The sequence below is a fragment of the Besnoitia besnoiti genome, chromosome I (genome assembly GCF_002563875.1).
Source record: "Besnoitia besnoiti strain Bb-Ger1 chromosome I, whole genome shotgun sequence".
NCBI classification, from domain to species: Eukaryota; Apicomplexa; class Conoidasida; order Eucoccidiorida; family Sarcocystidae; genus Besnoitia; species Besnoitia besnoiti.
Window position 1 is genome coordinate 7,842,909 of NC_042356.1, and position 24,130 is coordinate 7,867,038.

Below are 24,130 nucleotides of genomic sequence, written 5' to 3' on the forward strand. Positions count from 1 at the left end.
ACCGCCCCGTTGCAGACACACCCAAGAGGAAAAGACTAAGTAGAGTAGCAGATTTTCCTGTGCCCGGCATCAAGCAGCGAAAATACCCCTGAGCAGGTGAATGGAATTTGGAAGAGGCCGCGTTGGTGCGCGTGCTAGGCAGGAACGGAACCCTCTGCCGCGTAAGGAGTCAGGCCGCATGCACACCCTGTCATTGGAGCGGAATTAACACTGAGTTTCCTCTTGACGCGCATCCCATAGTTTCCCTCGGGCTGACTTGTAGATCCGATGGTGAAGCGATACACAGTATGCCACTCTTCGTCTTGTAGTTCTGTTCTCATCATCATCATCCGCGTAGCAGTTTAGGAGAGACATGGCGGCTTGTTGACTCACTGTCGCGGGAAACGGTGTAACGCTCTGCGGTTAGCGTGCGCGGGCCCGCAGCCGAGACTTCATTCATTCCACACAAATTCTGGCATTTTTTTTGTTCAAACCACGTTACACTTCCGCAGTACCTCTGGCGATGGTCGATGCGTCTCGCTGACGGAGAGGAGGCGCCGTTTTTTTCCAGTTCTCCACTACAGACTCCTCTACCTCATTCCCTGGCAGCAAAGTGCACTGACTGTACGCGTTAAAAGGGGTGACAAAGTCCCTCTTCCTTGCACACAGCCACAGGTAGTTTTGCCGAGCGTGCTTTCGGCGATCAAGGTGAAAGGATAAGAAGACTAAAGATTTGGTGCCGTAGCTCCCCTTTCCTATGTTAATTCGTTTTAACGATATCCACGTCCGGCACGAGCCTTCCCGACTTTTTTTCCCGCTCTCAAGCGTTTCCGCATACGGACTGATGCGTGAGTGCATGCACACGTGTGCAGGGAACCGCCGCTGAGTAGAGTCCCACACTCTCTACAGCCGCTGTGTTTGAGGGCCTTCCTCGGCAAGCAGCAGTTTTGCCTCGGGGCTCGCGCGTGAGTTCGAGACACAGCCAATTACGTAAGTCTTCCTTCCTCTCTTCGGAATCCCCCTTCGAACGGAGGAAGGAAAAATGACACAAAGAAGAAGGAGAAAAGGCGCGGCGCCTCGAGGAGAGGTCCCCGGCTCCTCCGCTCCACAAACGCAGAAAGGAAGTACGCCTGGAGGTCCTCCATCGAAAGGAGCTGGTTCTCGATCAGCAGCGCCTCCTGAAGCTCCAGCGCGCGTTCATCAAGAGGTTCCCTCGGGCCACCAAGAAGCGCCGATGAGGACGACTGGTCAGCTGATTCGAGAGGAGAGCCGTTTTCGTATGGTTGAGCTGCAGGAAGCTCAGCACCTCGTCGATTGCGAAGTTCGGCGCCTCATCCACGCAGAGCTGTCTCGCTTCAATCGTCTAAGGGGCAAAGCCAAGATCCCAGGTGGCAGACAGCGGGTGAGCTCTGAAGACTTGGCGCCTCGTGAGGACGAGGGACCTGGGCAGCGTCATCGAGAGGATGCCGATGACAGCGCCACACGCCGTGGGTGCGTGATGAGTCCACCTCCTTTGACAAATGTCGTTAAGCCGCCCTTTTTAGACCGTCGCGTGGCTAGTTCCGTGCTCGCCCCGCGGCCATTTCCGGCCTTCCGAGCGTCCGTTGTGGATGGGTACGCGGTGCGGCTGCCGCTGGAAGCTGGCGCGTCCCGCCTGTCTTCGGATATTTTCTGCGCTCCACAAAACACAGGGCCAGAGAGCCCCGAGCGCTCGCGCCTGGCTTTGCGCATCGTCGGGAAGGTGCGCGCCGGCAGCGGCCTCTCAGCAGTCAGCGACGGGCCCCCGACGAACTCCCGGCAGCACCCTCACAGCCAGCGGAGTGCGGTGGAAGGCAACTCAGAAAGCAATAACGTGACGACACGGCTGCGGAATGGATGCAGCGACCGGCTGCATGGGCAGTCTAAGCTTGGGGACGCGGACACCAAACAGCAACATGGGGCCGTGTCTCCCCAGAAAGAGCGAGAGTCGAGCTCTGCTCGAGACAGTTCCCTGCCAGTCACGCCGCATGCGTCGTCTGCATGCGTGTATGTGACAACAGGCGCGCCCGTCCCTTCCCAGTTTCAGGCCGTCATCCCAGTGGAGGACTGCGTCGTGGACAAGGAGAACGCTCTGTGCATGCCGGACGCATCCGCATGCGCGGCCCTCCGACCCGGGACCAACATCCGAGCCGTGGGCAGCGACGTCGCCGCAGGCACGCCGCTCTTGGAGCGAGGCCAGCTCGTGGGGCCTGCTGAGGAGGGGCTCCTTTCCAGTTTCAACATCCGGCAACTCGAGGTGCTCCGGCGCCTGAACGTGCACACACTGGCGATCGGAGACGAGCTTATCAGCAGCGGGGCGGGTCAGGGCCTGACACCCCGCAGCGCCCGCGACGAGGGCCGGCGCCCGTCTTCTGCGCCCTCTGGAAAGAGGGGCGTGGACGGACTCTCCTCTCTCAGCGCCTCCAGTTCCCTCGCGTCTCTCGCGGCCGAGGTCTTCGATAGCAACTCCCCCACGCTGGCTGCTCTGATTGCCCGTCGCTGCCCCAGTGTCGGCGTTCGCGCTCAACACCTCCTCCCGGACAGCACCTCAGCCGTCCGCCGCCTGCTCCTGCGCCTGGCGGCAGGCGCCCCCGACGCGACACCTGTGGGCGTCGCTGCAAACGCAGGAGACAGGGAAGATGAGGAGAGCGCAACCCCTCCGTGCTGTCCCTGCGTCTGGTGCTCGGCAACGCGCTCGACAGACGGCGAGGCTTCGGAGCGCGATGCAGACGACGGGGCCGCAGACGTGCTTGTCACTACCGGCGGCGTGTCGATGGGAGACAGCGACTGCGTCAAGCTCGCGCTTCTGCAGCTGCATGAGGAGACCCAAAACATGCGCGAGAAGCGCCCCACAGGGTCTCAAGACAGAACTGCGAGGGACGACAAGGAATCGCGGTGTGCGTTGAAATGTGAGAGTGGCTGCTGCGCGTTTCGGGTCGAGACAGACATTCACTTTGGCCGTCTGAATTTGAAGCCAGGGAAGCCTGCCATCGTCGCCTCGCTTCGCGCGCACAGGTGCCCTCGCAACGAGCACCATGGATCCGCGGGCGGAGCGACGACCAACACCTCCTCTCCCTATCGGACCCTGCTGGTGTTTGGTCTTCCCGGCAATCCCTGCAGCTCTTGGGTGCTGTTCCACCTGCTCGTCGGCCCCGCTCTGCAGTTCTTTTCTTCGTTTTCGCCGTCATTGTCGCTCTCTGGAAGCCTGCCACCGCAGATGCCCGTGACGCTGGCTGCTGCGGTGTGCCCTGACGTCAGCCGGCCTGAGTTCCAGCGCGCCCTCGTCTATGTCGACTTCGCTTCGGGGCAGCGGGGCTTTCATGACGACGCATTAGACGAACAGCTTGCGTCTCCGGATTTGCCTTTTGCCCCAGTCCCCTCCGCGCCAACGTATCCGGAGGCGGCGCTGTCGACCGCCCAGCAGAGGCTGTTATCGCCCTCCACCTACCTCCACGCTTTTCCAACCGGCCCTCAGCAAAGTTCGCGCCTGCTAAGCTGCTGCGCAAACGCAAACGCTCTTCTCTTGGTACCTCCTCAACAGAAGTCTGGCCGCGGTCGCTATGAGGCAGGGGAGGCCTTGTGGGGGTGGCTGCTAGATTCACCCTTTCCCACGCCGCCCAAGATACTTCTGAACCTGGTGAAGCTCCAAGGAAAGCACCAGAGCTTCACGAACTCCGCTGAGAGAGGCGCCTCGTTGCAGTTCCAGGGTGCCGGCTGCCGATGCGGAGGTCACCAAAGTCGGGACGTGTCCGCCCACAGGCCCGTTGGGCTCGTTGACATGAACGCGAAGCGCACTGAGATCCTCACACCGTCGAGTGCTGGTGCGGAGGGGTCACGCGTTGAACCTGCAGCGAAGGAGGAGGACCGATCCAAGAGTACCTCTGTGAACACGCTCAGACCCGTGGGCAGTGTTTCGACAGCCAGCAGCCAACGCGCCTACGCAGAGGCGCGCCAAGGGACGCGGCGTCACGCGCGCGGCCAGCGAGCCGGCTGCGAAGCCCACCAGGTGGCTCTCACCTTTTCCCCTTCGGCGGTCGATGCTGCAGTTGCTCCCTCGACGCAGTGCGGTCACGAAAGCTCGGAAGACCAAATGCGTCACGCACCTGGCGCCGCGCACAAAGGAAGTAAGTTCTCAGAAGTCGTGGCGGGCTCCGACCTCCTATCAAGTCCATCAAGTCTAGCCACGGCGCCTCGGACGACCACGGAGCATGCGTCTCATCGCCACGCGGCAGAACACTCAAAAGACAGAGTTTCCTGTTCGCTTGGCATTGTTGTGGTTTCCGACCGCTGTTTCCGCGGTGAAATGAGGGATGCTTGTGCCGAAGCGGCCCTCAGTACGCTCCGCTCCGCCTCGCCCCTCGAGAGCTGCTTGCCTCCACTCGATGACGCCATCGTGACCAGCGAGGCTACCCTCGCCAAAGGAGCTCTCACCTTTCACGGGAACCGAGTGACAGTGCTTGTCGTCCCTGACGAAGTGCGTCGGGTGCAGGACGCTGTGATGTCCTTGGTCTGCGAATGCAGTTGGGCTGGTGATCAGGCGAGACGCCATTCTGCGTACGGAGACGCCGACCTTTGCAGCCATCCGGACAGTTCTCGCTCTTTCCGCCCCGGCCTCGTTTTCGTCTGCGGTGGGACAGGGCTTTCCTCGAGGGATGTCACGCCGCAGTCTCTGTTGCCGCTCTTTTCAGTGCGCTGCAGCGGGTTGGAGCATTTGCTTCTGCAGGCGTCACTCGCCTACACTCCGCTGGCGGCGCTGGGGCGCCCGTGCTCAGGTATAATTACGTGCAGAAGCCAGACGCGAGCGGGCGAATCACGCGGATCGTCGTGTGTATCGATTGCAGAGTCCGAGAGACATCACGTGCACGACGTACACCGTGGGGACGACCGCTGCACTGCCGACGAGTCAGGGAGAGAGCGAAGCACCTCAGTTCCTGTTGCAGGATGTGGCGGGAGAGCGCTTGTTTTTGCGTTGCCTGGGAGTCCGAAGGCTGTGCGCGAGTGTATTCAAGCCCTGATACCCGTTCTGTCCCATGCTCTCGATGTGCTGGCATCGGGAGTATGAGTTGTGCGACTCTAAGGGGGCGGCTGCTCACTGCCGAGGTGCGAGTCGTATTCCGAATGCATCATTCTTCAAGACGCTGAAGTGCGCCACCTACCGACGCGCATGTTCCGCGGACAGGCGCCTGCTGCATGAATTCGTTTGTAGGCCGGATTGATGCAGGCTTCATGGAGGACGGAAGCGACACTGTTTGACTGGCGGAGCGCCTCGTGTAGATAGGGACTGCTGTGTTAGGTTTTGTGTCACACGATTTCGGGAGAAATCGACTACCGACTAGTACCAAAATCTGTATCCACGGTCTATCTCACCGGACCAACGGCGGCCTCGCTGCTCGCTCGCTTGCTCAGGCAGGCGTTTTTGGGTTCAAGCACCACGCAGAACAATGGAGAAGCGGTGGAAGGATCAGAGAATAAGACTATCCGCTTGCTCAGCATCTGCCATACGGTCCTCGAAACGACCCCGGCTGAGGCTGTCACTCGTTCACGTAGACTAGTCGCTCAAAACGGTCTGAAGCCACCGGGTGGTTTTACAGTCACACTGCAGGAAGTCGGTACACCCAGGAATAAAAAACTACAGTTTGCAAGGGAGAAAAACGTTTCTTCTGCAGTAACAACGTAGGCGGGGCCGATCGTGATGCATCGTGCTATAGAGAGAATAAACATGATGCTTACCAACCCCGTGCCCTCCGACGAGTCTCCATGCGCTGTGGAAAGTTCGTCTGTTAGTGAATACTGCGAAAGCTGAGGAGGTGCCGCCTGCGAGAAAGCTACAGACGAATAAATGGCGCTGTTTTCCAGCTGGAAAGCAAAGAAAAACTGGATTGTCACTGCGGCAGACTGCTTAGGCCCTGGAGCCGGTGAGTGGCGCTACGTTGAGATCGTCGACGAATTCATCGTCCCGAAACTAATGTGGTAAGAAGCCCGCTAGCAGGAGCTACATGACTGAATGCCGAGGAGCACGGCCAGGGACTCTGAAAAAGGCTTGTGAGGCAGGTGCCGTCCGGTCAGCGGCAACGGCGCCGTGAAGCGTCAATCGAAGCACTCGTCCTGTTTCTCTGTAGGAAAGGATGGACTTCACGTCGCACGCCTAACTGCAGGTGAGGAGCCTGCCACACCAGACGAAGACCAACGCCTGGCACAAAGGCGAAGAATCCCCAGACTGTGCGACTCCTGCTCATTTGCCGTGGACTGTCTTCACGCTCTGCCATACATTCGTATTGACACGGCTTCGGTTGCACGTGAGAGTTCCCCCTGGCCGCCCGGGAGCGGCGGGCGCGGATGCCCCTGTGTCGCCGCGCCCGTGTGGAACACACGATCACCCAAGCGCTCACTTTAGAGAGAGATTAGATGCTTTCCTGCGCAAGCCGACGGGGAATTGATGAGAGGACGAAGACAGGAACACATCTTGCGCGCGGAGTTTGCAAGCCATATTCCGCAGCATGCAGCCCGCGCGGGTATCAGCCACTCCGCAGGAACTTGGCTCGCCCAGGGTAGCTGAAAGGCCAGTGGGCGCTGGCTGGGTTGTTTGTGTTGGCCGTTGCGAGGGAAGGACTCGATCCTCTTCAACTCCGGTGTTCATTCCTAGCATGCGTCACTAGGTCAAATCTGGGGCCAGACATGCTTTTTCCTCTCCTGCCCTTCTCTTTTCACTGGAGGAGAGCGCGCCGGGTTCTTCGTACACACTGTGTTTAACGAACCACATAATTGCGAGTCAAAGGACTCGCAACCACACGCTCAGGCATTTTCCAGACAAATTTCCGATCTTTGTTCGGCTGGTGCCGTGCTCTGTTCCATCAACAACAGGGCGCGAACTTCGGCTTTTTTTTGCCGCTTTGGCTACCCTTTTTCCAAACACGGTGAGAGGATTTTATGTCGAGCGGCGCATGAGCCGTGGCTCCTTTTCGTCGAGTCTGGTGCACATTTGCAACTGGCGGTGCTCGTGCTGTGTGACCGGTGTTTTTCCTTCGGGAAGTTTCCGCAGGCCGACGCCGAAAGTCTGCTTTCTCCGCGGCTGTGAAAAAAATGGGAGGTGTCTGCTCGAGAAACAAGGCAGAGTCACCCCGGGCCCCTGACTCTGTGGCCGAAGCTGCTACCGCAGAGGCTGTAACGGAAGCTGTGAAGGACGTCGCGGCGCCGGAGGCCGTGGAGTCCGCAGGGGAAGCAGCCGCTGCGACGACGGGTGGAGCCGCTGCAGTTAACAAAGAGGATGAAGTAGTCGTGGCTGTGGATGAAGAGGATGTGAAGAAAGCGGAGCAAAAACCCAATGTCATTGACGATGCGGCTGCCGTCGTCGTCACAGAGTCACCCGAGCCGGCAGCCGTGATCCGCCAAGAGAAGGTCGTTACTGAGGAGGGCAAAGAGGGCGAAATCCGCACGCATGTTTCAGTTGTGGAAGCGGTGGTAAGCAGCAACATGACTGCTCTCCCAGAAAAGGTTGAAGGCGTCTCGCCTGAAGACATGGAACTGCTGCGGCAGGCACACGAGCAGGTCAGGGCAGCCCGGGGCAATGAGGAAGCAAAAACCAAAACACCGGGGAAAGCGAGCGCATCTGCTTACGGATACCTCGTCTATGTGCCTGAGAAAGGCGGAAGCCTCATCCTTCTTTGGTCGAAGCACGAGTTGACGCCGGAGGAAGAAGAGAAAGCTGGTAAAGTCCTTCTCGCCTTTGTCCCCGCTCTCCACAAAACTGTTCCGATGAAGTACGAACAAAAGGGAAACAAGACGGAGCTCTTGACCGGATTCACGGTGAGTCAACAGCGCAACTTTTCCATGATGAAGCAGACATCTTTCGCCGTGCTTGTAGCTCGCTGTGGAGGTCCCCTCTCGCATATTCCAGCGGCGAAACATTCACGTATCAGCAGACTCCGAGCCGAGAATCACAAGAAGAGCAGTAATGCTGTAAAACAACATACAAAACCGGTGCTCCGCAGCAATAGAATTTCCACTGCACCGCAAAAAAGGGCGTACGTGGTCACCGTATCGCGATCGTGTGACACATATATGCTGGCACATTTGTATCCACATGCTCGGGCGCGGCACTGGCAGGTTGATATCTGCTGGTTGATGCGCTGCTCAACTCTATCCAGACCGCGCAGTCGCCCACACACAAGCCTGGTCCTAAATTTGTAACACACGTTGAAACAGCTGTGACGAATGAAGCTCCGCATAACAGTGTTACTCAAGAGTTCCGCTGTTTTCAGTCGCTGTCGCACTGACGAATGGCTTTCTGGTACCTACAACGGCAGACCGGCTGAAAGAGCGCCCTGTTCGCACTTGCTTTGCGTCGTGTTTCAGGACAAATGGAACACCTGGAAGGCGGCTGACAAGCAGAAGTACTACGCAGCATGGACCAAGGTTTTTAAGACATGCGATCAATACGAGGCTAAAGTAACGGTTCGCGAATGGACTGAAGAGGCCCCCCCTCATGTCTTTGTTTCACTTCTTTATGTCGGACCGGTGAGATTCCTTTTGATGCAAGAAGCTAGTCTCTGCTTTTGAAATTCAAACGCGAGCCCACCGCAGTCGATTTGCGGGTCAGGCGAATGCGACAAAAAAAGATCAGACCGCACAGTAGACGCCGTCCCACAACCTGACTCCATATCCGTATGCATATATATATATATATATATATATGCCTGCAGTATGTTCGTTGGTACGTCATATTGCCTTTTAATATATACGCAGATATATGTATATATATGACCTAAACAGAAATACCTCACATTCCCTTTGGAGACGTGCTCTAGATTGGAGGGGAATAGAAGGAAACCTTCGGTCGCTTGCCTCTGACATTTGAAAGCATTGTGGACTTAAGACTGACGGAAGTGGCGTTTTCAGCCAGTCCGGGTGATTTTTCAGAATGCCGTGGTGGATGGTTACTGGCGTACCAACAGTGCGCCCTCCCTTGCGAGACGTTGGCTCCCCCTTCTCCGTGACAATTGAATGTGACATGCGTGCGTGTTTTTCAGCTGGGAAACAAGGTGGCGAATATGCCCGAGAACCAGCAGATGGATATCAGCGTCTTCTCACAGATTGCGGTTGTTCCTGCTGACAAGACCAAAGAGTTCAAGCCGGGGCTTGACCTTTCGGCGAAAAAATTCCAAGACTTTGCAACCGCAGTAGGTAAGACTCAGAGCAGCACTTGGTGCGGCGCAGTTTGCCACATTGCCAGGAAGGCGATGTCTTTGTTTCTTCGCTTTGAGTTTGCGAGCTTTGTCGGATGCCTGCCGGTGCTATTCCGCACCCGTCGGCCTTCAGGCAAATCCCTCATACGAACTACGAGTTGTTCCAGTAGCTCTAAACAAGTCGTAGATCTTGGCGTGCTCGTCTGGTGCGACTCACGATCCAGAGGGCACTTAATTTGCTCTCGACAGGCTCTTCAGTCTTTCGCTAATCTCGGGTTGGTTCCGTCGTGTGGCACCTGACTTGTGCAGGCGGCGCATATGTAACATTTGTCCACCGGGGCAATAATGCAATGATGGGACAGAACGACCTCGTCGCCTGGCTCAAGGAGGACGGGCTCACCGTCACCGAGAAAGAGGGTGTCATCCGCATGGACGAGATAGCGCGTTAAAGCGCATTAGTTCAAGACAACACTGATGGCGGAAGAGTCTGGTTTCTTCCACTTTCGAAGTCATGAATCGAGGTGTGAATACATAGTGTGTCATTCACTCGTCGCTGTTTGTTTGTTGGCGCTTGCCCCGTCGGAAGTCAGTTATGAGCGTCGCTGGCGGTGACGAGATGCCTCAAAACACGTGATCGTTCCCAGTTACCCCAGCTGGTAGCGGCAAAGAGGCGTGACAGGAGTTCCAGGGTCGCGCATATCAATTCGTTCCAGGCACGGATTCATCATTGTGGCCGCCTGAACGCAGCCTCGGTGGTATTCGGGTACATCTTGTCTGCCGCAGCTCGTGGCATGATCGCTGAATCGAATAAGCAAGGCCGCTTGTGAAACGACTTTCGAAGTCCCGCCGTTGCACGTTCTTCTTGTTAATCAACTGTGGCATGCAGCGTCTGTCGCTGCAGCTGGACGACACTGCATGTGAAGGGTGTCATTCTTATCTGGCGTCCTATTCAAGATTCTACGAAACGAGGGACGGATCAGGTTAGATCGCATTTGCAGAAGAAGGGCTCCATTTAGTCAGACAGCTGCTGTGCCCGCATCACCAGTTCAGCAGTGTAGGGCTGTCAGTAGCTGTTCAGTTATACTATATTAGCGCCTTTCCACAGCGCACGATGATTGCCAAGCTTCAGTGTTTCTCCGACAACAACGTAACAACCCCTCAACCTGGCACTTTCTCCACTTCGCTTCCGACCCTGGGCTGGAGGCGCACAAGCATGACAGAGATTACCGCAGTTACCGCGTTATACTTCGTGGGAAGCTACCAACAGGCGGCCGCGCCGCGAGCTCAGAATCGCACTCCAACTATACTCGTTGACAGAATTCCCGACGGGCACACGGGCGAATACCTAGCGGTTACAAAAACATGAGCGAGCAATATCACGGTTACGCTGGTCGCGCACTCTCTCCAAGGATCTGCAGTGCGTATGCACGGGGTTTCTCCTCTAACGCGAACACCACGGCACCCGGCAGACGCTCCCCCAGTGCCCCCCGGCCTTAGCTATCGAACCTACGCGAGTTGTGAATGTTGTTAACCAGCGGCTGCACGTGCGTGCACCTAACCTGATATAAAACGGGATTCATCGAGTCCTTGGGCGCGAGTGAGTCAGCGCAAGACAAATATACACTGGTATGGTAGTTCGGAAGTCGATTTCCCACCACCTAACGCAATCCCGCGTCGTGGGTAGCCATGCCAAGGCAACATTGTACGAGGTTGCCCACATACGACGCGGGATTGCGTTAGGTCGCTGGAAAACGACTTCGGAACAACCAGTGGATATTGGTACGAAGAAGTGTTATTAGCCAAAACGTGTCCCAGAGGGTGGTGGCGTGCTGAGGTCATACGCAACTGCGCTGCTTGTGCTGAAACGGAGTTCAAGATAGGTCGCACAAGTTTCCCTTTGTTCAGAACGCACTCGCGCCGACGCTATCCGGCATTCCTGAGTTGCAAGAATGAACTCCCTACATGCAGCGCTTGATTCTGGATTCGGACATTTCGAAGAAATGCTGGGGAATAGCTTCTACACAGATCCATTAGGCCGGGGTGTGCTCCACTTCAAACACGTTTCGCGAAATTCATGTTTCATCGTCCCTGCCTCCGGTAGTGAGACTATCTTCGCTTAACATGGCAGCAAGCATCTCTTCGGTTATGAACTGAGGCCGCGGGACAGCGCCCTGCTGGGCTCGTTCCGTTCGCTGTTTGCGTCTCCGCTCGCCTTCAGGCTCCACTTCTGTTCCTACCCCTAGCATGTGCGTTCCCCTTTCCACGCCCTTTCCGTCCACTCCCTCCGAACGCCATTCAGTTTCCTCTCCACCTTCTTGATCCTGGTTCTCCAACAGGCGCGTCACCTGGTGACCGTCTTGTGCCGACGAGCGTGCAGCTAGAAGAATGTGCGTTGCTGAAGTCGGGCTTGCCACCAGACTAGCAGAGGGAGGACAGACACACGCGCATGAATACATCGAATATCTGGAAACACGCACAGAAAAGCGATCGAACCAAGACGCCCTGGATAGAGCCGCGCACCCGCAAGGACGACAGCGCAAAAACGAACCACACACACTAGGGAGGCGGCCCGCTTCTGCTGGCGGGATGGGACTTAGTCCCTGCTCTGTACGCGTTTAGAGAGAAATAAAGGGATGGGTTATAGGAACCACAGACATGCTGCACGAAGAAGTGGAATGAAGAGAGGCTTGGCATACAAACGGTCCGCATATGGTGCAGCTCCACGCTCGTGAACCGTACAGTGCGCGACTTTAAGCACAAATGTCCTCTTACCGTGCACCACGCACGGAGCAGAGGGCGACCAAAGACGCCCGGTATTGGATCTCAAGCCTCTCACACAGCTCCGCACTGAGTGAGGCTGAATGGGGGCCGGCACCAGAGTCTGAAGAGGAAGCGGAAGCGCACGCGTCGGATGAAGAGGCATGCGGGATGGGACGGCGAGGAGAGGCCGCATGTGAGCAGGTAGAAATGCTCCAGCAGTCACCGGATTTGTCGGAACTCCTTTCTTTCCCGTCGAGGAGCTGCTTGACAGGCTGCAACGCTGGCGACGTCCAGGCGATGTCGTCAGCCTCCACATAGAGTCGCATGCTGCTGGACACCACAAACCAACACAGGCCGCACACACCGCAGATCAAGCCATCTAGTGCGTCACAGTATATAGCATATTCTAGAGAACTGTTGCTCGGCTGTCAGATGCCGCATGGAGCGGGAGATGAGAGATTACGCGGAGGCGCACGCCTCACAAACAATGAAAAGCCGCTCCCCACTCGTGCACAGTCTGTTAGGGGCCCAACCGACGTCTCGCACGGCACGGCCTCTTGCTCTCACTGGAATGCGTTAGCTTCCGTGACGCCTTTCGCGGCGCCACCCGGTTCATGATCCTCTCGTCGAAGAATCTCTCTCAGCTCTTGATCAACGTCGCTGGCATCTACGCCGCTGACAAAAAACGATGTTTGCTCGGCTTCGCGACCCCGGTTTCCGCCTCGGAGCTCGCGGTCTGCTGCACTCCTGTCGTCGTGGACCCCGCGTCCTCGAGGCCCGCGTCTGCCTGGCAGATTCAAAGCAGCTTCGCCGGCCTCCTCCCCGTCCTCGCGTTGCTGGCGGCTCAGCCCCTTGGCTTGCTCTGTCTCACGTGCGTCGCTCTGTACGGCCGTCTCGTCGCTTTTTCCAGCCACTTGGACTGCGTGCTGCAGCAGCTCCAGCAGCCGCATCCGGCCTCGCTCCGTGGGCGGCTCCGCCTCGAAATAGGCGTCGCCAAACGCATCAAACTGACGCGCGAACTCTCGTTCGGTTTCTGGCGTGCCGTGGATCACGAGGGATGGTCGCAGAGGCACGAGTGTGTCGTTTTCGGCACACTCCAGCAGCCACCGGAAGTGCACGACCGGCGGAACACGTGGCGGCACAGCAAACGTGCGGGTCAGCGGGGAGGCGGCCGAGCCAGGGGAAGCGACAGAGGCCGCAGAGGAGAGCGGCGAAGTCGCGGAAGACGACTCACGAGATCCGGCAGCCTGGGCCGCGGCCAGTGAGGCAGCAGAGGGCCTTTTCCGCTTCCTGGCGAAAGGGGAGCCGCGCTTTCCAGCTGGGTCTTCTGCCAGCTGCGAGGCGGCTGCAGCGATGGCTCTCGTCCTGAACGTCGGACCGGCGGCGATGATGTGCGAGACGGAGGGCGAGAGCGTCTGAGAGACTCGCCCGCCCATGTGCGCCACGAGAGCCTCCAGAGAAGCCTTTGGGAAGGCGTCTTCGTCCCCCGACACAATCCACATTTTCGTCCCCCCCAGAGCGCTGGAGCACGGCTCGATCCGCGAAGTGTCGGTCGACCTGAAGGGCGCCAAGAGCGCCAGAGGAGAAAATGAAGAGGCAGCCGACAGACTCTGCGGGCGAGGCGCGCCGGGACTTCGGCGAGCCGGCGACGCAGAAGGGCTCGGGAGAGCCTCGCCTGGCCGCAGCGAAAAAGAATAATGGTGAAGCAAATTCTGACTCCTGTGATGCGCCGAGAAAAACGCCGGCCTGCCGCCTTCGTGCCTGTCGCCGAAGGACGCGTCACTCAGCCTGGTTCGTCTCGTTGCTCCACCGCCTTCGCCGTCCTCGTCCTCTACTCCTCTCTCTTCTTCGGAGGTGTCGCCTTCAGCCTCAGACCCCTCGTCAGAGTTCTGGTAAAAGGGGCCCGCGCCGTCGCCTCGCGGCCTTCCTCGCTCAAGACTTGGGCGTCCTGCACCATCTGCGACTCCTTTCTCCTTCTCCCTTTCCTCTCCGCGGGAACGCGAGAAGGCTTGAGACAGAAGGCGACCTCCTCGCTCTTCGGCTAGCGCGAAAAAGTCCTGAAAAAGAGAAGAAACGCGCGGCTCCGTCCATGTTGGAAGCTGTACGCTCGCGCATGCGGCATGAGAAACTGATCGCGGAGAGAGAAGAACCATACGCGGAGGAGCCTCCCGTGATTTTCGTCGTAACCCCAGAGTAGGCTTGTACGAACCTCTTCCCCTACACCCGCGTCTGCGATACTGAATGCTTGCATTCCGCGGCTCAGTGCGCTTCACGTATTTCCCTATCTGTCGTCTGCTTGATCTGCACATGCTGTTATGACGGGCGCCGCGGGGGGCGTCAAAGCACCTGTAGACTCGTAGACAGTCTCTGTAGGCCTCTTGACATCGACGCCACTCTCACGTCCGGAAACGAAAAACTCTCAGATATATTTTCGCAACGCTTCACAGCGACTCACGTGCAAAGCGTGCTCTGACATCGCCTCGTACCACGCCTTGTCGCGGCGAAACGGCCGCACAGCGACAGGAAAGCGCAGCGTGGCGCCGACATCAAACTCGGCTCCAGGCAAGAGCTCCGCGCCTCGTACTTCCATGACGAAGCTCCGCCACGGCGGCCACGTCACATCCATTCTGAGAAGCAAATGCCGAGATAGAACGGACACGCGACGCCCATACATATACGCGCTTGGGTACTGAAGATTTAGTGTTGAGAACAGTAGAAGGGTAGCTGAACTTAAGTATCTGCCTTTTGGAAAAACGAGCAGCTCTGGTTTTTAAGCAAACAGCTACAAGAAAATATATTTGCGCACTACAAACGGACGAATATCGTACGTTTTTCCAATATAGCGACATATATAAATATATATATATATATATACATGCATCTATGAACATGTGGCAACTGCACGCCTGACACCATGCATACACGTCTGCCATATTTGAATTACCCATGTAGGGCATGTGGACGATTGAACACACATGCAGGAGTAAGCGTAACGCCACGCGCGAAAGCCATCAAGTTCCATTAAAATCCTGGATGTGTGCATTTCGGAATTATCGTGCCGAAAGAGCGATGGCTCAGTGGAACAAGGCCGAAGGACAGCGAGGCGAAACGCGGCGATGCCACACAAATCAGCATCCAACCGTGAAACGCGAAAAAAAAGAGATCGAGGGTCCGATCCCGGGTGGAAGCAATTGAACCAGAGAGCGACCTCTCACCGCGTATTTGCGTTGAACTTGCATCCGCGCAGCCACTCCGGGGGATCTGCCTCCTGGAAGCGTTGACAGTGAGGCCGAAGGAAATTCCTGATGTCCGCCAACGTGGAGAAAGAAAAACCTGTGCCGACCTGCGTCCCAGAGTTGGAGCAACAGGAGGACTCCCGATTCGAGCTGATAAATCTTGAATGCAAAAGGCACCCATGTTACACAGTTTGTACCGTAACTTCCAGGAGCACGCCGTTGAGTTTGATGGTAGCGCTCAGTCGAGTCGTAGACGTATACCTAATCCTGTAGATTTGGAAATATATACGTGAGGATTTCCTTTGGGTTACGTGCATTGTATACAGAATCGGACTTGATTTAAACTTATTTTCTCGTTTATTAGATAACCGAATTTAGATTGAAAGCACACGATAAAAGACGAGGTGTACCCTTCCGCGACGTCTCCAGAGGACGCAGACGACGGTATCCAGAAGACCGCGTCCTTTATGACTGCAGCGCACCCGCTCCCCAGTGGACTGTGTGAGACAGCTAAATGCGTCGGATCAAGAGGCAGATCGATGCAAGAGTGAATGGCAGCCGTCGCCAGCCACCGCTGCTGAGCGGGTGGACGCCGAGCAGCTTTTGAACAACAGGTAGAGAGGAGAACGAAGTATGGACGCCAGAGAGACAGAGCACGGGCAGCTGCGAAAACACAGGCAGGGGAATTACGGAGTCGCATGCTGAGAATCGCCATCTTGCTGGTGATTCCTTTCCCGATTTAGCACTGCTGAACACTCACCTTGCAGAACGACTTGACGCGCTTTGCCTCGGCTCCGCCGTCGCCCTCCAGGACTCCCAAAAGGAAGTGCGAACAATGATCAATCAGGTGAGCTGAGGCCTGAACAAAAAGGGAAGGAAACATCTGGGGCCTCGATAAGCGACGCACCTTGTTCGTGCGCAGACATGGATGCATGCATGCAAACACACATATACTTATATTTGTACTCAGCGCAGGAACGCATAACATGATGACTTGCCTAGTTAAGGCATTCTGACTGCCCTCAGCAGTCAGAATGCCTTGCACACACTACTGGGAGCCAAAACGCACGCATGTACGAGCGCGCTGTGATTTATCTATCTATCTATCTATCTATCTATCTATCTATCTATCTATCTATCTATCTATCTATCTATCTATCTATCTATCTATCTATCTATCTTTATACATCAAAAAACACATACAGTGGAGACACGGTGGGGACCCGACATGCCTCCATATATATACGTATATATATTCAGGCACATAAATGAGAAAAACACCCGTTCTCCGCAAGCATGCACGACTGTTGAAAGCACCTTTTGGCGACGCGCCGCTCCTGGAAACTGGAGTTAGTTTGCACAGATGTATTTCAACTGGACACAGCAAGTGATGGTCGCTAGAGTCGCTGCAAGCAGACGGCCACAGAGAGAGGTTCGTGGCTGGTGCGTTTTGAGCAGCGAACAGCGACCGCGTGTATCTTTTCAGGCCTACAAAGTCACGCCGCTTCGGGCCTTGGGCGAAGAAGCCGCCAATGACAATCACGTCCAACGTGTCCGGAAGGCTGCCTAGGTGCGGTTTGAGTTTGTACCAACCTCCTCGTCTGCAAACAGTTGACGCGCGGAGCAACCGTGCCTCCTTCAACATGCAGTCCCGAAGGGAACGACGCCGCGCGGTGCGCTAGTGCGCACGCGCATTCTACCATGGAACGCAAGGTCTCTTACCACCAACGGGTATATAGATACATAGATACATACCTACATGCATGGTTAGATAGAAATATACACACACATCCATACACCGATACATCGATCCATCCATACATACCTAGATACCTACACACATAGTTATATACATATATATATGAATTCGCATGATTGAGGGACCTCAGATGGACTCGTTAAACCTGCATACTGCCTTTCGCCTGTGGCTCTGGCTTTTGCGTGTGTATTCATATTAGAACGCACAGGCATCTACATGCGTTGCGCGGCCGCGTGCAGTGTTCGCGTGGGTCTTGCAGAGTGTTGCTAGGACAGAGCAAGTCTGGCGACGCCTGCGCGCACAAGAGAAACTGAATGCGAATGCGCGCGGTTGAGAACGCGCTCAGCTTTACCGCGAGTGGAGGTGATAGAAGGAGTGCGCGTCCTTCACGACGATTCCCTCGTGGCGGTTCTCGATGGCGACGTTCAAGGCGTCGATGACTTGGTTCGCGCGCGTGGCAGCGGAGAAGGGCGCGAGCATGATGCGGTTTCCTGCAAGCCGTAGAATGCGCTCAAGCAAGACTCTGCCAGGAGAGAAAGGAGACACGCACGCAATAGGAATCCCCGCCAGAATGGCCTGCCAAGATGCCAAGGACGCTCCACCGCCGCGGACGAACGACTTCGAGCGAAACACACGAGACGAATGAAAAACGCCCAGGAGATCGGCAGCAGGCAAAGCCTTCTGAACACCGACGAAGAGCGAAAAAACTTAGTGCTGCCTGCAGTCGACCCGGGGCGGAGGCCTAGCGACTGAGCTGAGTCCGGACGACGCACACAGCCCCACAGCTGCGCAGAGCGGACCCTCGCATGCAAGTCTACTGGAATGGCACTCCGCCACGCACAGTGACGACGTACTCAGCGAGGCGGCGCTGACTGAACAGGCCTTGCAAATGCGCGGCCATGCGAGTTCCGCCTTCTCATACAACTGTGCAGCTTTGGTGCGTGCGCGAGAACAGAGAAGCGACCACGCATTTGTGAGTCTCGTGCGGAGCCGGTGAATGTGCTGCTACGTTTTCCATAGAACGCCCCGCGGCCTCACTTTCTATCCTTGAGCTGCATGTTGAGGAGTGAGTACTCTTGGCCGTCGTGGTTCCGGTAGTACAACACATCGAAAACCACGTAGGACAGGTGACAGCGAGCCGTCTCCGCGGCTGCGACGCTTCTGCAAAAGAAAAGCAGACACCATGCCACGCGGATGCAGTCACGTGTTTCCGTCGATATACATATTGGCTGCGCGTCGAGAGCCACGAAGCGCACAGGCAGTGCAGATGAGAGGTCGCATGACTGTGTCTCCGCGTACAAGGCATGTACCTTTTACATGTGGCAATCTAGCACATGCGCATGCAGTCCTTCCTACACACCAGATTCCACTCGCGCGGTTGAAAGAGACCTGATGCACAGGCTCGACAGATCAGCCTGATTGCTGAGGCTGCGGAATCGAACTTGGTGTCTCGACGACGTCTCGGTTTCATTGATAGCGGGTGACGCACCAGCCAGGAGACGCTTCGCTCTGTCTCAGCGTCTAGAAAACGTCTCTCTCCATAAGTGGTACTGCGCATTTGAACGGCTCCTCAAAATCTCCACGTATCAATTCATACTGGCACGCCCCGAGGCCCTCTCTCTATAGACCACGGCACCAGCGAACCGTTACGGTCTAGATGAATCGTGGAACGCCTTCTTACTTGTTGGTGCCGAAAGGAAGAAACGTGCCCAGTTCGTTGTCCCAGGCGAGCAGTTCGCCGTCCAGAATGGCCTGCGCACCTCTCAGGGCCTCGAAGAGCAAACTGGCTAGGCCGCGCAGAGCGCCACTTTTCGCCGTCTCTTCACTGTCTCGCTCGCACGCCGGCGAGACTCCGCCTGTCTCGCCTGTGAACTGCTTTGACTCGATTTCCGTTTTTTCTTCTTGAGACCTGCGCTCGCATTTCAGGGTCACATGCGTATCGCCGACGGCCAGCGAAGAGGACGAAGGCGAGGGAGCTGGCCGAGAGGCAAAAGGGACTGGCGGCACATGCGGCTGGCTGTCGGCGGCCTCTTCTCCGCCATAGCGCGCGGTGTAGTCTTTGCCGCGACGGGAGAAGAGGCGCACCGTAGGGCGCGAGGATCCTAGCAGCGTTTTGTCAATATGCGCTAGCAGCCGCTCGCCGTCGTACTTCCTCTCCATGAAGTAGAGACGAGGCACGACCGGCGGCGACGGCGACGGCGACCGCGACGCAGCGACTCCACGACTGCGAAGGGCAGGGACGCGAAACGAAAGCAGAGGATGGCGACTTGGAGTCCCGAGTAAGGGCACTTGGTCTTCCTGTTCCTCTCTTTGTTCTCACGTCTTGCCGCCAAGGCCCCCCCTCTCTCTCGCCTCCCTCGGTACGCACATCTTAGTAAGCTAAATCGAACGGGTTTCTTTGAGGTACGCATGCGATATCTGACAACGTCGCCACGCGCTTACCTTGGGCTCGCATGCAGTCCGTCGTCGTCCTGCTGGTCTGCGTTCCTTCTGTCTCCTGCGGGAGAGCTTCCATCTTCGCCGAAAAGCTCGATGCGGATGTCAGAGGCCACGGGACGCACGAGCTGCGCGAGCATCGGCCGGAGGGGCTGGAAAAGCAGCCGAAGGTTCTGTCCGCGCTCGGGTTGTCCCTCCTCTTCTCCGACCCGGCGCTCCTTCTTGACGCCATCCGCCTGGTCTCCAGTGTTTTCTTCTTCAATAACGTCCAAGGTGCTCTGAGGCAAGCAGACACGCACGCGCTCCTCTACAGCAAGATACGTGCGTACGTCTCTATGGAAATAGATTTACGGCCTTCTGCGGAGGCCGATGCATGCACATGCAGGTGCCCGCAGAAACTTATGAGGACATGGCCAGGCGCGTGCGAAGACCGGCTGAAGCTGAAGACGACACACCGAGGCCCAAATGGTTTGCAGACGCCTTCACCACTGACCGCCTGCGTGTCAGACATTATGCACGCCCTTAGAGACATGTAAGCGAGAAACTCGGCATGCCTCTTCACGCGTGCGTGCACCGCTGTAAGACAGACACTCACACAAATACCGGCTTCCCTCTCATCGCTTGCACCGTGAACCATGCGCAGGATGACGATGCTGTCTCGACGCACTGCACAGCGCGGGCCCCCTAGAATACGTCCGATATGCCGTATACAAGTCCATACCATTATACATACATACATATAAATATTTATATGCATATATATATATATATATATATATGGATGTGTGGGGGCGAGGGGCGCCTCTCGCACCTTGAGATCTGAGCACCGGTTGATGATTTTCCTCGCGTCCGGGTGCAGGAGCGTCAACAATCTCTCTCCACTGAGTCCGCCCAACTTCACCTCCTTCATCAAAATTCGCATGCACCACTTGTGCTCGTCCACCATAAGCCGCGGAAGCAGGCCCTGCAGAATCGCAGTTTTCTCCGCGGTGCTGCTCGCGAGCGCTACGAGATCCAGTTCCCTGTTCAATTGTCCCTGAGGAAAGACACAACGAACGCAGCGCAAAGATAGCGCGGGCTTGGATCTCGCGACAAACGCACGTATCAACATCCACAAATTCAGGCACAAAGAGGGCGATATGCGCGTACATACACATATATACACGTGTTGCGTTTATATGTAGTTCCATTCGTGGTTCCGTACGCACGCCTACGGGAACAGGTGTGAAGAAAGAATGACCTCCAGGCAGAGGTATATGCAGCAACCCGCGACTAGGATGACGCGCTCGAGGGGGGATGCGCAGCAGCCATCAACGAGAGGGCGCTGGGAGCGCACGGAGGGCTGCCTGTTCAGCCTCGCGCGGCCGGATGTCTGCGCATCTCCGCGAGAGGATGGAAGACGCCGCCGCTGAAGACAAGCGCAAACGAGTGAAAAACCCTGGCCTTCGTCGCAGACATACCACCGTAACGACGCCGGGCCTGCGCCCGACTCTCTGTTTGACAGTTGCCGCGACGAAACTTCCAAAATCGCCGACCTTGGCCGCGACCGTCCCTGCGGTCGCCACCGACGCCGCGACCGCGGCCGCCGGGTCTTTGTAGAGCCTTAGGCGAGCCGCCGCTGCGGGCGGCAGTGCGAAGATCTGCCGGAAGAACGGAGAGAAAGAATTGAAGCAAGCTGAAGAGACGAAGAGACAAGCTGAGTCTTCGCCGGGAGGCATGCCTGTTTTCATCAAGAGAGGGCCGCAAACACATCTTCGCAGCATACCCCTGCAAGAAAGCCACTTGCTCTTTGCTTTTCAAATCTGTCCGCATAGCACACAGTCGTAGACTGACCCAGGACATCACAAGACGCCTGACACGGGGGTTCGCCCGACTGCGGCCCGAAGCAGAAGGAGGATTTCGCAGCTCTGTTATCCGCGCGGGCCCATCGTCCAGTTGAACAACTTCCTTCTATTCAGAGGTCCACGACGAGCTTCTTTCCTCTTTTTGCCACGTTCGAAGCCGTGGATGCATCCTTCCGTAACTACAGTGCATCTGGCGCTTGTCACTGCGTATCGCTCAGCTCGGCAGCGTTCTGTCTTCTGCACGCAGCGCCTCGCTGTGGAGCACGAGAGAGCGAACGCACGTACTTGGGCATACACCCGCGCAAGCAGGGGCTGCTTCAGCTGCGAAGGAGGCCGCCGCCGATCCAGTTGAGGCAGAAAGAGACGCAGGAGCGGATACAACGCCCCGGCGGGAAGATGAGAGAAGCGACGCAAATAGCGTGCGAAGAAACTGTACGCAGAAAACAACGCCCACCGCCAGAGCGGTTTGGCACGGGATAAGGGCGTTTCATCGCGATGCATACAAGGCCTACACTTCTAATGTATATAGTTACACCTATATTATATGTATTTGAGTCCGTGCGTGACTAAAAAGCTAGGCCTGTGGACGAGAGGAGACACAGCGGACGGGAGCAGAGGCGCGGCAGCCACGGCACCTCGGAGCTACGGTGAAAACTCGCGACACGCCGCCGACGCATGAGTGCGCGCGCGCGCCTTATTGTCAGCGTATGCCAGAAAACAAAAGTGCCCAGGTAGCCGCCGTCCGCGGCGCCAGCGTAGCAGAAGCATGTACTGCACCAAACTCCCCGTGATGGTGTTTTTCGCGACTGTGCTCCGGTCGTCGGCGCCAGTCCGAGGGCGACTGACTGCTCACTGAAGTTTGTTTGCAGGCTTCGAGAAGGGGTCGGTCAGGCGCTCAAGAACTTTACAAACGTCCGCGAAGAGAAGGTCCTCACACGTCGAGACAGAGCGCCGAGAGGGGGCGCTGAGCAGCGGCGCCATCGTGGAAATCGAAAGAGGTCGTTGAAAGAGGCTATACGAAAGTGCCGGCAAACGCGGAGTCACGACAAAGCCGCAGGCAACGCGGGAGACCGCAGGGGAGTACGCTGCACCGGGAACAAGAGGGCATCATGAAGAGAACTGGCAGGTCAGTGAGAGAATGAACCGCGACAGTCCGCTCCAAAATAGCCTGCGTGCATACAGCGAGCTCACGAGGGAAAGACGACTCAAGAACTAAACAGAGAGAACAACACACGGGACGCCAGATGCCGCTGTGATCGGGCGTCCCCGGATCACAGTCCCTGTGTTTCTGCTGTAACTGGTGCGTGTCGCGTCCGCATTCACTACACAGATCGGTGAGACTATCCGCTCGAGTGGAAACGCAGAGACATGTATTTGTTGACGCGGTCTTTCGAAACAAGAGAGAAGACTCCGAGTGAGCTCTCTTGGCGGGTACACGCACAACAGAGAGCCGCTTCCCTTGTCCCGGCGCAGATACACTCCATAGGAAAGGGGGAAAAAGTCTTCTGAGGCAAGAGTGAGTTTGCGTTCGCCGGTGAGGGAGAGACCGGGTTGCTGCGGACGAGCCTCTGCAGGCGCCTGGTGGAAGAACCCATTTTTCCCCCCTTCTGCTCTCACGCGCATTTGGAATTCATCTTTGCGGGACTCTACCGCTTTGTCTCGACCAGACGTTGGATACGCATTCAGGAATACATAGAGGCCTGCTTATGCTCAAGTAGAGATGTGCGTGGGCAGCGGACGGACATGCAGCCCTTCCAGCGTCAAGGGCGGTTAGCTAACAAACGGCGATGTGATGAATGGCCGCTTGCCAGGAGCTGGCACAGACTTCTCCGCGCTCTCTGGTTCGAGGTGGCTGGGCAACCTCCTACGCCCCAAAAATCCGGTTTCTTCTCATGTCCCTCGAACAGCCCACGACATCGACACCCCACCGCGCCTTTCGGTAAGGAAAATGGTTTCAACTGGTTTTTGGGACAGTTCGTGAGGGTTTGCCCTCCATCAAACGCCGACAAGAACGCCAGCCAAATCCGTCTCTTCGTAGAGCAGATATGTTTAAAAATATGGAGACAAGCTTCTGCCACAAGATGCGACCACGCACGCGGTCACCCGCGTACGGGACAGCGGGGTTTAGCCGGCGGCGGACGCGGCTCTACAATTTGACATAGGCAAATGTCACCTTCGTCTTGCGAGTTTCGGATACCAGAAAGAGGCGACACATGGCTCCGCGTTGCTCAGGAACTCAAGCCGAGAGAGACACACAGACCGTGAAAGAATCCAGGATGCCGCGTAGACAAAGACTCCGCCACGGAGTCAGCGGTGACCCGGAGATCAGGAAATGCCGGCGAGCCTGCGAGCGCTGCATCTCGCGTGGCTAGTTCAACGGAGCAAGGTCCATGGAAAGTTGGTTGACATGCTAGTTTGGAATATGATTATGCTTTCTCAAGCCACCTTGACAACCGTACCAAAGTGAGCTTGGCTCGAGTGTTGCAGGTTTTTTGCGAGCACCGTATCGGTATCGATTTCGCATGATGCATGCGGGCACACACAAGAGCAGACATGCGCATACAGCAAGTCGCAGACAAGCAGGTGTTAACTTTTCATAAAACAAACGGGGCTGCACACAGATCCATAAAAACAAATCGTATGTGCTTGGAACTGGCAACTGTGCAACGGGGCTTAAGCACTTGCGAGAGACTAGCCTCTGTGCCTTAGCCAGCACGAGAACGCCACCTGCTGCGGACTGCGCCAGAGCGCATGCCGTGCCAGATAGCGTACGAAGCACAACAGAGAGAGGAGTAAGGATGTTGCGGTGTACGATCTCAGACTTCAGAAGCAGATCACGCAGCCACGGCCTGGAGGCCGACAGTTTGGCTATTGTCAGCGCGCTGGTATTTGGCAATGGTTGATACCGGCAGCTCG

The 24,130-nt window shown here is 56.7% G+C and overlaps 3 protein-coding genes across 3 annotated transcripts; 2 read left to right on the top strand and 1 right to left on the bottom strand.

Moving 5' to 3' along the window:
- Positions 1-1,021: 1,021 nt before the first annotated feature.
- On the top strand, positions 1,022-5,059 carry BESB_010970 (MoeA N-terminal region (domain I and II) domain-containing protein; the record flags this gene model as incomplete). Its single annotated transcript, XM_029359851.1, has 1 exon — positions 1,022-5,059. The coding sequence occupies one exon, from the start codon at positions 1,022-1,024 to the stop codon at positions 5,057-5,059; it is 4,038 nt and encodes a 1,345-aa protein (XP_029222764.1).
- A 2,018-nt stretch (positions 5,060-7,077) lies between these two features.
- Positions 7,078-9,628, top strand: BESB_010980 (uncharacterized protein; the record flags this gene model as incomplete). The annotated part of the gene is made up of 4 exons (XM_029359852.1): positions 7,078-7,800; positions 8,350-8,511; positions 9,024-9,177; positions 9,489-9,628. The coding sequence occupies 4 exons, from the start codon at positions 7,078-7,080 to the stop codon at positions 9,626-9,628; spliced, it is 1,179 nt and encodes a 392-aa protein (XP_029222765.1).
- Positions 9,629-11,251: 1,623 nt separating this feature from the next.
- On the bottom strand, positions 11,252-22,195 carry BESB_010990 (ATP-dependent DNA ligase domain-containing protein; the record flags this gene model as incomplete). The annotated part of the gene is made up of 15 exons (XM_029359853.1): positions 11,252-11,642; positions 11,952-12,269; positions 12,507-13,996; positions 14,395-14,566; positions 15,155-15,282; positions 15,936-16,034; positions 16,668-16,776; positions 17,287-17,457; positions 17,973-18,095; positions 18,616-19,158; positions 19,377-19,648; positions 20,182-20,406; positions 20,831-21,010; positions 21,500-21,644; positions 22,068-22,195. 15 exons carry the CDS (start codon positions 22,193-22,195, stop codon positions 11,252-11,254), a joined length of 4,494 nt encoding a protein of 1,497 aa, XP_029222766.1.
- Positions 22,196-24,130: the final 1,935 nt, after the last annotated feature.